The sequence below is a fragment of the Marmota flaviventris genome, chromosome 16, assembly GCF_047511675.1.
Source record: "Marmota flaviventris isolate mMarFla1 chromosome 16, mMarFla1.hap1, whole genome shotgun sequence".
NCBI lineage: Eukaryota > Metazoa > Chordata > Mammalia > Rodentia > Sciuridae > Marmota > Marmota flaviventris.
Window position 1 is genome coordinate 52,335,862 of NC_092513.1, and position 17,009 is coordinate 52,352,870.

General features: G+C 34.3%; 1 protein-coding gene across 4 annotated transcripts in view; it reads right to left on the reverse strand.

Moving 5' to 3' along the window:
- Positions 1–976: 976 nt before the first annotated feature.
- Positions 977–17,009, reverse strand: part of Mettl4 (methyltransferase 4, N6-adenosine) — a 36,741-nt gene continuing 20,708 nt past the window's right edge. For all 4 annotated transcript variants that reach the window (XM_027942957.2, XM_034636691.2, XM_071602879.1 and 1 more), the window contains 3 exons: positions 6,943–7,049; positions 6,357–6,448; positions 977–1,158 (listed from right to left, as the gene is read on the reverse strand). In XM_027942957.2, the coding sequence (XP_027798758.2) occupies positions 1,013–1,158; positions 6,357–6,448; positions 6,943–7,049 (345 nt within the window). In that variant the 3' untranslated portion in view covers positions 977–1,012. The remainder of the gene's footprint in view (positions 1,159–6,356; positions 6,449–6,942; positions 7,050–17,009) is intronic.

Below are 17,009 nucleotides of genomic sequence, written 5' to 3' on the forward strand. Positions count from 1 at the left end.
TATTACATAAAAACTATATCTCAATTTTTTAAAAGGTAATACATAATCAATCAGCATGCTTTTCAATGAACCATTTTGGTCAAAATATTTCATTCAGTAGGGGCCAGGAAAGTACTCTACCACTGAGCTATGTAGAGCATTTGCCTCACACAAACAGGACCCTGGGTTTGATCTCCAGCACCGTGAAAATAAACAACAACAACAAAAAAAAAAAAAAAAAAAAAAACTTTTTTTTACTCAGTAGAGAAATATTTATTTGTAGAAAATCTGTAAATAATATAAGTGCATTTTTCACAATCAAAGTGTTTATTTTTTGACATTTTTATGAGAAATATCTTTTAATATTCTTCTTAAAAAAACAAGCAAAGCTAAGCAGTGCTTGAGAAGCAACCCTGAGTTAAATTTAAAACCTTCCAAAACCACTGCATAAACTCAATCCACTGATGCACTAGTTGGCAGTGACTGGATGCTTTCCCCAGATGTAAGACTATACCTGAGGCTACAAATTCAAGTCAGACAGGGGCCAGGTAAATAGGTGAGCAGCACAGGACCTGCAGGTTGATGTCAGGAAAGAGCACAGGCCTTAGCGTACCCAGAGCTTCTGATGATTAAAGAGAAGCAGAAATGTCGACTTCAATGTAAAATTTCTAATTTTTTAGAATGAGGGATCCATTATTTTTATAACATCATATAGGGCAAATCAATCACATTCAAATAAGCATATGTGGCCCACAGTATATGCTTTCTTAAGTTATTCAATAACACACCTCTTGTCTTCAGTCTAACATCTTACTTCTTTAATTGCAGAGTGTGTGAAATAACATGGAATGTAATAATAAGGAAAATAAAATTCATCTTAAAATTACATGAAGGACAGTCATTTTGGTCACTTACTAGAAGCCCAAATCTTACTTACATGTCTAAGCATACTTGTTGGTAGTAAAAGAAATGAATGAGTTTGAATGAAGAGAGGAAACACTGAGGAAAAGCTCTATTTTAATGAAGGTCAGAGTCAGCACCCAGACTTAAGAGCAACAAAATAATCCACATGTTGAAATTTGAGAACTTCATTTCCCCAACTAGTCCAACCTGGCTGTAAATTTCGAGCAAACATTTCCAAACACTTCCCATCTGGCTTGATGTAGTCTTTTAGAACCTCTGTCCAAAAAAAAAAAAAAAAGAGAGAGAGAGAGAGAAAAAACACAAAAATTACTATTGAGGAAAAAATCAATTTCCTTTTAGCCAGTAAGAGAGGAAGGGATATTTCATTTAAAAAAAATAAAAGCAAATTAATGTCAAGATTTCATCACAGGCCTTACTATTTATAATCAAAAAATCATTTGAAATAAGCGTCCTTGAGACTGGGAACAATACCAACAGAACTTTCAGTAGTCCTGATTTACTGGTTTTCATTTAGAGATCAGAAATGAGGATCTTAACACCCACGTAGGTGACTTTTCAGTTTTCCGACACTGCTGACATATCCTTTGAGAACTTACTTTATTTTTCAATAAATGTAATCCATGCATGAAAAAGAGGTCTACAAAAACAATAAGAGACAACCAACTTTAAAAATAAAAGATAAAATAAAAGTCTCTTTGTAGCATATACTTCAGTGAAACAGTAAATGAAGAGTTGGATACAAAATGACATTCACAACAAATAAATAACTATAGCCCCCTATAGCTATAACTTGGTAGTACTAAAAGCAATCCCTCGTGTTCAAATTATAGATCATTCTTTTTTTTTTTTTTTCCTGTCCCAGGGATTGAACTCGGGGGTACTCCACTACTTAGCCACATCTCCAGCCCTATTTTGTATTTTATTTAAAGACAGGGTCTCCCTGAGTTGCTTAGCACCTCGCAGTTGCTGAGTCTGGCTTTGAACTTTCAATTCTCCTGTCTCAAGCCTCCCAAATTGCTAGGATTACAGGTTTGCGCCACCATGCCCAGCTATAGATCATTCTTTACCAAAATTTCACCATATTATTTCCACAGTTAAGTATTCCCTATTTAATACATATTAATATACTACATTAAAAGTTCTATACCACATTAATTACTACATTAAAAATCCTATTTTGTTGGCGAAAGGTACCTCATATATACATTCATTAAACAGCTGTGATCTACACTAAATGAAAGAAAAGAATACCACAGAAGGTTTTTTTATTAACACATGCTCAGTTGGAAGACAGTTATTTAAACCAATTTAATTTTAATCATGTTGCCAGTTAGCTAGTCTACCTACCTAACCGGAATTGAGTATAAAAATAATAATTCAGAAAAGGAACATATTTAAACAAGTAAAAAACATATTTCATAACTGCTTTGTAAAGTTGTGCTTAGAAGAAACCTATCAAATTCCCTCTAGGAAAGATAAGGCCCAGGAATAATTGATATAGGTAAGATTTAAAAGACAATATTTAATTAAAAGACACTTTAAGTTTCATAAAGTTCTTCAATTGCTCTCAGACCAAAATACTTGCTTATTTGCCTAAGAGTACTGGTTCTGTTTATCAAAAATCAAGAAGGAATTAAAAATTTTCATTGTCTATAATTCAATTGAACTCAAATTTGGGCCGTGATAGCTTCTAGAAGATGCTGACACAAAGACTTCTAGTACTTTCACATTCATATAATTAAATGCTTTGAAACTTGAAAGAGAATGATTTCCCAAGTCTTAAAGGACAATAATCCTAAATCATTTTTTCATTTCCTCACCCATAAATTTAATGTCTTACCAGCTTCAATTTATATTTAATGTGGCCTAAGGTACAATGAAACAAGATTCTGTTTTTGCTTACATTGTTCAGTTTTTTGGTACAAAGATGTTAGTATCCCTATTTTGGAACTTTAAACTGAAGTCAATCAGTCAAAAGTGTTCACTATTCTGAGCACCCATTATAATGAGTACAAAGGAAGAAGAATACCCATGTTTTATAAGTTAATAATCTAACAGAAAAAGATGGCTATGTACTTCAAGTGGAAAAATACAACCTAAACCATTTATTACCATCCTTTCTCAATATAATACATTTTTACATGTATTGTTCTTTCTAGTTGGGGGAAAAAATTAAAAAAATAGAAAATCAGAGGTTTTACTGTTAATCGCATTTGTTTTATTTCAAAACAAGGCAAAAGAAAGGCTAATTAATGGAAATATATATTCCTACTAACTTTAAATATCAATTTAAAAATAAATGCAAGTAAAAATCAATTTCGGGGGCTGGGGTTGTGGCTCAGAGGTGGAGCACTGCCCTCGTACAGGTGAGGCACTGTGTTTAATCCTCAGCACCACATATAAATAAAATAAAGGTATTGTGTCCATCTACAACTAAAAAAAAAAAATGTTTAAAAAAATCAATTTCACCAGGAGTATGACATACATAGACAATTACATAACATTTATAAATGTTAAAACATACTTCCAACCAATGGAAAGGAAGCAAACAATGCATAGCCAAGCATCACTCTTTTTTTTGCTCTAGAAGGATGAGGTAGAAGAGAAGAAACGGCCCAAACATCAGTGCATACAATCTCATCAGCTATGTTTCACTCTTCAGATAGACACTATTAGCACATGACACAGAAAAAGAAGTGGAAATTTCTCTGATATAAAATATGAAAATCAAAATTGTAATTCAAATACATTTATTTCATAATTTTCCTACCTTAAATCCTTCAATTTAAGAATATACATTTGTAATGTAGGTTATAAGCCACATCTATTATTGGTTGATCTTTCAACAGGAGATTTCATAAATATATTATTTGAAATGGAATATGCTGCCAATGTGGGACTTCCTCTTTTTTGGTATATTTTACAACAGAAATAACAAATTAAAAAATTTTTCACAAAAACTTGGTGTTTCTAAGAAGCAAAAGAGGAAACATTTCATTTTATGAATGTGCACAGAAAGGTTTAAGAATGCTTAGGTAAAAGTTCTAAGCATTATATATAAAACATGTATTATGCAAATCCCCAGGATTATTACTTCAGAATTAAATAGTAACAATATGCTCAGAAATCTGAAAGTTGCTTTCTGATGGCTTTAATTTACAAATTTCTGTTACTAAAATGTATATAATAGCATGAACTAAAAAATAAAGTATTACAAATATTCCTTGTCTGTCACTACTTAACCAATATACAAGTGAGTCACTTAGATTTTTTTCCCAAAAAATATTTTTGTTTTTAAATTTTCTCAATCCAAAAAATATGTTTCTGCTGCTCTCTACTGGGAGTATGGAAGAATTTCATTTCATAGATAAAAGGCTACAATAAAATGCTTCAGTACTAATTTTTCACTATTTTTAAATCTTTTCTCTTAAGAATAATATTTAAATATAACTTTATTCTACTTTTTAAAAACTTATAAAAGTTTAACTATAATTTGATAATGAAAGATCTGGGTTCTTAGTTTGGGGATTTTTTTTTTTTTAAATAAGATATAAGCCCTAAAATAAACACCAAATAAAGTTTGGTATTTACCAAATGATCAAGAAATTCAAATAAGAATGATACATATTAGATTTCCTCCATCTTGTATAACTAATGTCAAAGGTATTTTTTTCTCAAAGAACAGTACAATCTCACTTTTCACTTGAATCATAAATTTAATGCAGAATTCATACAGTCCAAAGTTTGAAGGTGATGATTCACTGAGAAATCCTCCAAGTCAAAGAACAGATCATGACATAAACATCTGAATATTTCTCCAGTTAAGGAATGCAATAAAGATTCTTTATGGAAGTAATTTAAGTTAACAGAAACCCTGAGTGCTTTCAAAATAATTCTCCTGAGAATTTGTGTTCACTTTCTTACGTTTCCTAACTTAGGAACTACTCCATAATTCTGCAAAAAATAAGTTGCCTATAGTTTTCCTGAGTGGCAGTTTGCATACAGTTTTAGGTATTTTTTGTTTTGGCTTGGTTTGATTTTGGTTTTGGTTTTAAGTAGAAATCATCAAATAAATGTGTTCCCAACTTTGATTATCAAATTCAGAATCTCTCAAGGATTTACATGCCTAAATTTTTAAACTCTCACCCAACAAATTTAGCATTTACTGAACTATGTGCTACAGAATTTTAAATATATTATAACCAATCCTTACAGCTCTGAAATAATAAATATCATTTCTTTGTTTCTTTGTATCTGTCTGTCTCTCCTTGCTTCTCCGTCTGTCTCCCCCACTCCTCTTTTTTTGGTACCAAGGATTGAACCCAGGGGCACTTAACCACTGAGCCACATCCCCAGTCCTTTTTATATTTTATTTTGAGATAGGGTCTCGCTAACTTGCTTAGGGACTCACTAAGCTGATGAGGCTGGCTTTGAACTCACTATCCTCCTGCCTCAGCCTCCCAAACCACTGGGATTACAGGTGTGCCCCACAGCACCTGGCTCATCACTCTCTCTTTAAATGAGGACCATAAGGTAGAGGATTCAAGTAACTTTCCCAAGTATCACAGCCAGGATTAAGCCATGTCCAAAGCCAATACTTTTCACTAGTCCTAGCTGCTAGGATTTACTGAATGACGGACCCAACACTAAAGCATTAAGACTAGAGAGAACTTCAGGCTGCAGCAATGACCTTTCCAATGTTTCAGAAAAGCAACATGTCCTCTTTAAAAACATAAAACTGAGAGTCTCTACCAAATATCAAGGGAATTCTAACCATCATTCTTTTTTTAAATATTTTCTTAGTTATATATGGGCACAATATCTTTATTTTGTTTATTTATTTTTATGTGGTGCTGAGGATCAAACCCAGTGCCTCACATATGAGAGGCAAGCACTCTGTCACTGAGCCACAACACCAGCCCCTAACCATCATTCTTACTACCACTATTCCAAGTTCCTGGTTTTAGAACAAGCAAGAGATTTGAGTATTCTGAAACCAGCATCCTATACTAAAACCTGGTGGTAAAGTAAAAGTCCCCAGATGAACTACATCCTCAGATGCCTTCTCAAGCCTTCATTCTGTCAAGGCCAATGATGGGGGAGCAACCAATAGTAAGGGGAACATGAAAAATGGTAAAACTGGGTGTTTTGGGGGTCATGGCTCAGAGGTGAGCGCTCACCTACCATGTGTGAGGCACTGGGTTCGATCCTCAGCACCACATAAAAATAAAATAAAGATTAAAAAAAAAATGGTACAACAGGAAAAGCCAAGGTAGTAAGTAAGTCTAATCTATTCTCTACTGCATAAATTCTGCTATAAATTTTTAGAATATTACAACAATACTTACCTGATTTAATTTCTAAACCAAATCATTCAACTACTCAGTTCAATCCCTTTTTCAGTTTTTTTTTTTTTTCAAAAATCATCACAATTCAATTTTATAAAAACATACCAGCAAGAGGTGGCTTATGAGAATGAAGAATACAGGGCACGCTGACAATTAATTTGTGATCTGGAATGGGGAGAACTTTTGTATCTGTATTCCTAATTAAAATAGAATAAGATAGTTAACTATATTTTAAGGAACATTTTTAAAATTCTATATCACAGTTGCATTGATTCTTTTTTCCCCTTTAAAATAGTATCTGATTTTAAAACAAATTTTAGAATAGAATCAATGAAGGAAATCAATAATTTAAGAATTGAGATATTTCCTAAAATTTCATTTTCTATTTTTTATAATCAATTACACACTAGATAAAACAAAAGGTAATATAAAATTTCATGTGCCATACAATTCATACTTTTCTGCTCTAGGTGATTTCTAGATTTTCAAAAATGTAAAAATTAAGAAAAATCAAAGATCATTGTGTTACTAATTCTTACAACCCTAAAAATACACGTATACAATTTTTTCTCTTTTTTTGGTGGTGCTGGGGATTGAACCCATGGCCTTATGTATGCAAGGCAAGCACTCTACCAATTGAACTATATCCCAACCCCACATGTATACAATTTTGATACATCACCTTTCTTACCTTAATGGTAAAGCAGTTTGTTCTCCAATTCTTCCCAGTATAAGACCTTCATAAGGCTTTTTGTGTGGAGAATCTAAAGGGAACACAAACTCTCCTGAACTGGTGATCTGGTAGAAAGGAGTCAACAAAAAAGGAATTATTTTTTATCATCACTATAGGCTGAGATATGCTACATTCTTTCTTTCATATTAGGTATTTAAAGTCTGATGCATATTTTACATTTCACCGAGGTAGCCACATTTCAAGTGCTAAAGAGCTACATGTGGTAATGGCTACCAAACTGAAGACTACAAGGGATTTTTAAAAATTCATTTATATAACATTGTTTTGGTTTTGTTCTGAGGATTAAATGCAGCAGGACACTCTACTGCTGAACTACATTCCCAGTCCTTTTTATTTTATTTTGAGAAAGGATCTTGCTAAATGGCCCAGGCTGACCCTGAACTTCCAATCTTCCTGTCTCAGATTCCTGAATAGCTGGAATTACAGGTATATACCACTATACCAGCACAGTGTCATTAAATACTGTGAAAACTAAAATTGATAAGGAAAGAAGCTGGGTAGTTGATGAGACAAACAATACCCAGTACAGAGACTGGACTCTAGCATTACAAGTTCAGAAATTCAATTATCATTTCATCCTGGGATGACCAGACTCTCAAAATTCATTTAAACCAATCAAGCTAAAAATATAATTTATAATAACAAATCCATCTCTTAATTTATAATGAAGATACGTATTTTCACTGTCAGAGTATTTATATATATTACCTATGAAACTCTTTATACTGAGCAACCACTTTACCTGAACAACCACAGCAGTAATCAGAAAGTCCTTTTATGTTTTCTCTAGGACCAATCAGACACTTCACCTCTCATGCATTAAAATTCTTATTCTTCAGATAGCCTTTATACTTTGTTACAACGAATGTGTAATTATTTAATAAATGTTTCCTATAATATATTGTTTTTGTTTTCAACTCTAGTCATATCATACTATTTCTTAGTATTCAGTTGAATGTTAATAGCAATGAATAGTCTTCGGTTTTATATATTAACATTTTACTGAGTTCAAGTTCAGAAAATGACCTCTTTCTGACTTTGACCCCAGTCTCTGGCCATAACAAAACTATCAGTGGGGGGTCCAAGATGGCGGGCCAGAGGGAGGCAGCAGTCTATGTTGCTCCATGACCTGGGACTCAAGTAGTGAGAATATTGCTTCTCTGCAAGCAATATCCCTGCCCCCATGCAGGAATCACCATGCCTGTGCAGGGCTCCAGGCCTCAGCAACAGAGTAAGTCTCCCAACTACTTGCCCATGCCATACTACCAAGTACCTGAGCAAGACCATCAGTGGCGCAGCACCCGCAAAGAACTTTCGGCCACCCACCAGATCAGAAATCACCGACACCGATCCCATATAGGACACCCGGCAGGTGTGGACCCCCATCTACCAACATGGGGCTCCCCCTGTCGCCGCCATCTTGGGACTCTGCAGCATCAGACGTAGTCCCCTACAGCGCAGTAGCCTGCCTGCACCCGGAACGTCACACAGGCTCTGAAATCAGCTGACAGCCACACACTGCACACCACAGAGCTTGTCTCTAAACTCATCATCCAACGCCATCGCCCAGCTCGTTTAAAGCAGGCGCCTCCATCATGGGTCACCTTCATCACCATCTTCAGTGGAGGCAACTCCCAGTTTGGAACTCCAGCTGGCCAGGTACCCAGTTTCTAACCCTCCCCTCTCCCAGCAGCCACTACCCCACCTAGCAGTGACACCCTGGTTACCTTCACCATCCTGAGGGTGAAGATACCAGCTAACAACAGACGACCTCACCTATTGGATGAGAAGGGAGGCAGGAAAGATACTGATCTCCAACCAAAACAATCTCTGTTTCTTCCTTCAAGATTTTTTTTTCTTTCCTCTCCCTCTCTATTCTCCTACCCTCACATATCCAACATATGTGAAAACAAGTACTTTACATGAATTAGGATTTTGAGGACTGGGACATCTGAAGTTACAGTTGTGTTGTTTTTTTTTTTTTCTTTTTTCTTTTTTCCCCACCAATTCCTACTATTTTAATATTTTTTATTTTTCTTAATATATATGTATGTTTGTTTTATGTACTCAACTGTCTTCCCACTTACTTATCTACCAAAAATTACCTCCTCTCCCTTCTCCTACTACTAATCTTCCTCTTTAGATTTTTCGTTCACACTTCCTAAGATATAATAATTCTATATCCTCACCTCCTACCTCCCCAGCACATCATCCTATTCCTCTTCTTTGTCCACCATCAGAATCTGTAAACCTGCTTACAAACCTACTGAGTATATTGTAGATAATATTTGAATTCACTATTTTTGTACATTGTGACCAAACTGTAAACGTCTTAATAGCAAACATTTGTTTTTAGGGTATATATTATTTACATTGGGACCTGTTAACATTGTCCTTCACCTCAAAGGAGAGGTACTGGATCCCTACAGGGGCACTATAAGCCTCTAGAGTAAAAACAGTAACGCTTCGCATCTACAGTGCTAGAAGGGAAGACACACAAGCAATATGAAAAGACAAGGGAAGAAAGTGCCCCAAACAAACCAAGATACCACATTATTAGAATCCATGGCAAGCAGAGCAGAAGAAATGACAGAGAAGAAGTTCAGGATATACATTACAAAGTGTCCTGCAAATTAAAGGATGATATAAGAGAGCAAATACAGGCAGCAAAAGATCATTTTGACAGAGAGCTACATAAACAAATACAGAAATGCATTTGATTTACGGCTATTGATTTTATATACTGCTACTTCACTGAATTCATTTATTAATTCTAGAAGTTTTCTGGTGAAGTTTTTTGGATCTTCTAAGTATAGAATCATGTCATCAGAAAATAATGATAGTTTGAGTTCTTCTTTTCCTATTCATATCACTTTGATTTCTTCTGTCTAATTGCTCTGGCTAGAGTTTCAAAGGCATTTCTATTCATCAGTGATGAATCCTCTGAAAGAGAAATTAGGAAAACTACCCCATTCAAAATAATAAAATACTTAGGAATCAATATAACAAAAGAGGTGAAAGACCTCTATAATGAAAACTATATAACACTAGAGAAAAAAAGAGCATGCTCTTAGATAGACAAAATTAATATTGTCAGAATGGCCATATTACCCAAAGCACTACACAGATTCAATGCAATTTCAATTAAAACCCCAATGCCATTCCTTATAGAAATAGAAAAAGCAATCAGGAAATTCATTTGGAAAAATAAGAGACCTACAGTAGCCAAAGCAATTCTTAGTAAGAAGAGTCAAGCAGGTGGCATCACAATATCAGACCTTAAACTAAACTACAAAGCTAGAGTAACAAAAATGGCATAGTATTGGCAACAAAATAGACACACAGACCAATAGAACAAAATAGAAGACACAGAGACAAACTCTTATAAATAAATAGGATGGATTCAAACTAAAAATCATCTTCTCAGCAAAAGAAACAATCAATGAGGTGACAAGAGAGCCTACAATTTGAGAGTACATTTTTGCCACACACACACATCAGATAGAGCTCTAATTTCCAGGATATATAAAGATCTAAAAAATCTAAACACACACACACACACACACACACACACAAATAAATAAATAAATAATAAAAATAACCCAATCAATAAATGGTTCAAGGAACTGAACAAACACTTCTCAGAAGAACAATTGATCAACAAATGTATTAGAAAACGTTCAACATCTCTAGTAATTAGAGAAATTCAAATCAAAACTACTCTAAGATTGCATCTCACACCAGTCAGAAGGGCAGTTATACAGAGTACAAATAACAATAAATGTTGGCGAAGCTGTGGAGGAAGAGTCACACTCATACATTGCTGGTGGGAGTGCAAATTGGTTCAACTAACATGGAAAGCTGTATAGAGAATCCTTGGAATACTGGGAATGGAACAACCATTTGACCCAGCTATCCCACTCCTCAATCTATACCCAAAGGACTTAAAATTAGCATATTATAGTAATGCAGCCACATCAATATTTATAGCAGCTCAATTTGCAATAGCCAAATTGTGGAAACAAAAATTGCCCTTCAATAGATGAATGGGTAAAGAAACTATATTATATATATACACAATGGAATATTACTCAGCATTAAAAAGAGAATGCAATTATGGCATTTGCAGGTAAATGGATGGAGTTGGAGAATATCATGCTAAGCGAAGCAAGCCAATTCCAAAAAACCAAAGGCCAAATGTTCTCTCTGATAAGTGGGTGATGGTTCATACTGGGGGAGGGAATGGGGAGAATGGAGGAACTTTGATGGGTAAATGGGGGGGGGGGGGTAATGGGGGCAGGAAAGATGGTAGAATGTGATGAACATCATTACCCCAGGTACATGTATGTCTGCTACAGAGAAATGAAAAGTTGTGCTGCAATTGTGTACAATGAATCAAAATACATTCTGCTGTCATCAATACACCTAATTAAAATTAATTAATCAATTAAAAAAAACAAATACAGGAAGCAAAGATTACTTCAATAGGGAGATAGAGGTCCCCAAAAAAAAAAAAAAAAAAAAACAGAAATCCTTGAAATGAAAGAAACAATAAACCAAATTTAAAGTTCAATTGAAAGCATCACCAACAGATTAGACCACTTGGAAGACAGGACCTCAGACAATGAAGACAAAATATATCATCTTGGAAAGAATGTAGACCACACAGTAAAAATGATAAGAAACCATGAGTAGAACATTCAAAAAATATGGAATGGCATGAAAAGACCAAATTTAAGAGTTATTGGGATAAAGGAAGCAAAGAGTTCCAAACCAAAGAAATGATATTTCATACTGCTTAAAGGAACCAGTCATCAACAATTATAAATGAAATAATATAAGAAAAAATTCCAAACATGAAGAATGAATTGGAAAACCAAATTCAGGAGGCGTACAGGATGCCAAATATACAAAATCACAACAGATCCACACCAAGGGACATTATAATGAAAATACCTAACATGCAGAATAAGGAGAGAATATTAAAAGCCAAAAGAGAAAGGAATCAGATTACATATGGGGGAAACCAATTAGATTACGTGCAAATTTTTCAACCCAGACCCTGAAACATATCAACAAATATAAAGCTCTGAAAGAAAATGGATGCCAACCAAAAATCTTGTATCTAGCAAAATTAAGCTTTAGATTTGATGATGAAATAAAAACCTTCCATGATAAACAAAAGTTAAAAGAATGTACAACTTGAAAGTCTGCACTACAGGACATCCTTGGCAAAATATGCCATGAAAAGGAAATGAAAAACAACAATGAAAATCAGGAAAGGGAGGAATTACACTAGAGGAAAAACTAATCAAAGGAGAAACCAAGTTAAGTTAAATACCAAAAATAAACAAAAATGGGTGGGAATACAAATCATGTCTCAATAATAACCCTGAATGTTAATCACCTAAATTCACCAATCAAAGACATAGTCTGTCAGATTGGATTTTAAAAAAGACCCAATAATATGCTGCCTCCATGAGACTCATCTCATAAGAAAAGACATCCACAAACTGAAGGTGAAGGGTTGGGAAAAATCATACCACTCACATGGACAGCGTAAGCAAGCAGGAGTTTCCATTCTCATATCAAATAAAGTAGACTTTAAGTCAAAGTTAATCAAAAGGGATAAAGAAGGATATTTCATACTGCTTAAAGGAACCAGTCATCAACAATTATAAATTTATATGCCCCAAACAATGGACATCTACGTTCATCAAACAAACTCTTGTCAAGTTTAAGAGTCAAATAGATCACAACACAATAATTCTGGGTGACTTTAACCCACCTCTTTCACCACTGGATACATCTTCCAAACAAAAGCTAAACAAAGAAACTGCAGAACTCAATAATACAATCAATAACTTAGACTTAACTGACATATACAGAATATCTCATCCTTCAATGAACGAATACACTTTCTTCTCAACAGCCCATGGATCCTTCTCTAAAATAGACCATATATTATGCCACAGAGCAATTCTTAGCAAATATAAAAAAGTAGAGATACTACCCTGTATTCTATCAGATCATAATGGGATGAAATTAGAAATCAATGATAAAATTTAAAAAAAAACTACTCCAACACGTGGAGACTAAATAATATGCTACTGAATGAACAATGGGTTGCAAAAGACATCAAGAAGATTAAAAAATTCTTAGAGGTGAATGAGAACACAGATATAATGTATCAAAATCTCTGGGACACTATGAAGGCAGTACCCAGAGCAAAGTTCATTGCGTGGAGTTCACTCCTTCAAAGAAGAAAAAGTCAACAAATAAATGACCTAACATTACATCTCAAAGCCCTAGAAAAAGAAGAACGAATCAACCCCAAAAGCAGTAGAAGACAGGAAATAATTAAATCAGAGCTGAATTCAATGAAATTGAAACAAAAGAAACAATTGAAAAAATTGACAAAACAAAAAGTTGGTTCTTTGAAAAAATAAAATTGACAAACCCTTACCATGCTAACAAAGAGAAGAAGAGAGAAAACTGAAATTACTAACATACGTGAGAAAAAAGGAAATATCACAACAGACACTACAGAAATACAGAAGATAATCAGAAATTATTTTGAAAGCTTGTACTCCAATAAAATAGAAAGTATCGATGGCATTCACAAATTTCTAGAGTCATATGTTTTGCCCAAATTGAATCAGGATGATATACACAATTTAACCAGATCAATTTCAAGCAAGTAAATAGAGGACATCATAAGAAACCTACCAACCAAGAAAAGCCCACGACCAAAGGGATACAGAGCAGGGTTCTACAAGACCTTTAAAGAAGAACTAATACTAATACTCTTCAATTTATTTCAGGATATAGAAAAAGAGAGAACACTTCCTAGCTCATTCTATGAGGCTAATATCACCCTAATTCCAAAACCAGACAAAGACACATCAAAGAAAAAAAAACTTCAGACCAATATCTCTAATGAACATAGATGCAAAAATTCTCAATAAAATTCTGGCATATCGAATACAAAAACATATCAAAATGAGTGCACCACGATCAAGTGGGATTCATCCCAGGGATGCGAGGTTAGTTCAACATAAGGAAATCAATAAATGTAATTCATCACATCAATAGACTTAAAGATAAGAACAACATGATCATCACAATAGATGCAGAAAAAGCATTCGATAAAATACAGCACCCCTTTATGTTCAAAAGGCTAGAAAAACTAGGGAAAACAGGAATATATCTCAACATTGTAAAAGCTATCTATGCTAAGCCCCAAGCCAACATCATTCTAAATGGAGAAAAATTGAAAGCATTCCCTCTAAAAACAAGACAGGGATGTCCTCTCTCACCACTTCTATTTAACATACTTCTTGAAAAACTGGTCAGAGCAATTAGAAGAAAGAACTTAAAGGGATACAGATAGGAAAAGAATAACTCAATTAGCACCATTTGCAGACAATATGATTCTATACCTAGAAACCCCAAAACATTTCACCAGAAAACTTCTAGAACTAGTAAATTAACTCAGCAAACTAGCAGGACACAAAATCAACACCCATATATCAAAGGCATTTCTGTATATCAGTGACAAATACTCTGAAAGGGAAATAAGGAAAACTACCCCATTTACAATAGCCTCAAAAAAAAAAAAAAATACTTTGGAATCAACCTAACAAAAGAAGTGAAAGACCTTTACAACAAAAACTACAGAACGCTAAAGAAATAAATTAAAGAAGATCTTAGAAGATGGAAAGACCTCCCTTGTTCTTGGATAAGCAGAATTAATATTGTCAAAATAACCATACTTCCAAAAGCATTATACAGATTTAATGCAATTCCAATCAAAATCCCAATGACATTCCTCAGAGAAATAGAAAAAGCAGTCATGAAATTCATCTGGAAAAATAAGAGACCCATAATAGCTAAAGCAATCCTTAGCAAGAAGAGTGAAGCAGGTGGCATCACTATACCAGACCTTAAACTATACTACAGAGCAATAGTAACAAAAAACAGCATGGTATTGGCACCAAAATAGACTGGTAGACCAATGGTACAGAATAGAGGACACAGAGACTAACCCATATAATTACAGTTATCTTATGTTAGACAAAGGTGCCAAAAACTTACATTGGAGAAAGATAGCCTCTTCAACAAATGGTGCTGGGAAAACTGGAAATCCATATGCAACAAAATAAAATTAAACCCCTATCTCTCACCATACACTAAACTCATTAAACCTGAGACCCTGTGACTAATAGAAGAAAAAGTAGGCCCAAATCTCCATCATATAGGTTTAAGCCCCTACTTCCTTAATAGGACTCCTATAGCATAAGAATTAAAATCAAGAATTAATAAATAAGAGATTCAAACTAAAAAGCTGCTTCTCAGCAAAAGAAAGAGCACTGATCTCTAGGGTACACAAAGAACTCAAAAAGCTAAACACTAAAAAAACAAATAATCCAATTAATAAATAGACCAAGGAACTGAACAGATACTTTTCAGAAGGTGATATACAATCAATCAACAAATATATGAAAACATGTTCAACATCTCTAGCAATTAGAGAAATGCAAATCAAAGCTATTCTAAGATTTCACCTCACTCCAGTCAGAACAACAACTATTAAGAACACAAATCATAAGTGTTGGCAAGAATGTGTGGAAAAAGGCATACTCATACACTGCTGGTGAGACTGCAAATTGCTGCAGCCAATCTGGAAAGTAGTATGGAGATTCCTTGAAAAACTGAGAATGGAACCACCATGTGACCCAGCTGTCCCACTCCTGGGTCTATACCCAAAGAATTTTAAAAAAGCACACTACAGGAACACAGCCACATCAGTGTTTATAGCAGCATAATTCACAATAGCTAAACTGTGAAACCAACCTAGATGCCCTTCAGTAGATGAATGGATAAATAAAATGTAGTATATTTACACAGTGGAATATTAATCAGCAATAAAAGAATAAAATCATGGCATTTGCAGGTAAATAGATGGAGGTGGAGAAGATAATGCTAAGTGAAGTTAGCCAATCCCAAAAAAACAAATGCCGAATGTTTTCTCTGATATAAGGAAGCTGAATCATAGTGGGGTTGGGAGGGAGAGCATGGAAAGATTAGTGAACTCTAGATAGGGCAAAGGGGTAGGAGGAGAAAGGAGGTGACAAGGGGTGTAAAAACAATGGTGGAATGAGATGGACATCATTACCCTAAGTTCATGTATGAAGACATAAATGGTGTAAATACACTTTGTATACAACAAGAGATATGAAAATCTGTTCTCTATATGTGTAATATGAATTGTAATGCATTCTGCTATCATATATAACAAATTAAAATAAAAAATTTTTTTTAAAAGTATTAGGGCCAGGGATATAGCTCAGTGGTAGGGCATTTGCTTAGTATGAGCAAGGCCCTGAGGAGAAGAAAGATGCGGCAGGGATAGAAGGAAGAGGAGGAAGAGGTAGAAGAAAGATGAGAAGGAGGAGGGAGTAAAGAAGAAGAAGAGGGAGGAGAAAAACTATCATAATGTGCTGGGTGGAAAGGGATGTTACATTCCCATCATGGTTCTTTATCAGTTCAACCAAAATCACAACCAAAGTTATGTCATGAGAGCAAAAATACAACTAAATATTTGTTTTACCAATTCTTATAAAATTGGTAGGTACAAATAGTCAATGTACACAGCTTTTAGAAGATATTTCAATTGACCAAGAAAGCCCATAAAAAATGCAACTCCAGGGCTGGTGTTGTAGCTCTTGCCTAGCACGAGGCACTGGGTTCGATTCTCAGCACCTATTGACAACTAAGAAAATATTTTTTTAAAAAAAATGCAACTCTACTGGGTCTAAAATAATATACTAGCTATATTAATAATAAACATTGAATTGGTTATAACTTAGCTTATCTTTTTTGTCAGGAGGGCTTTTATAGAATTCATAGTCAATCTATTTTTAAAAGTATATCCAATGAACTCTGAATTAAAACATTACTCTTTCTACATTTTTTATTTGTATTTGTGTAGCATGTAGCAA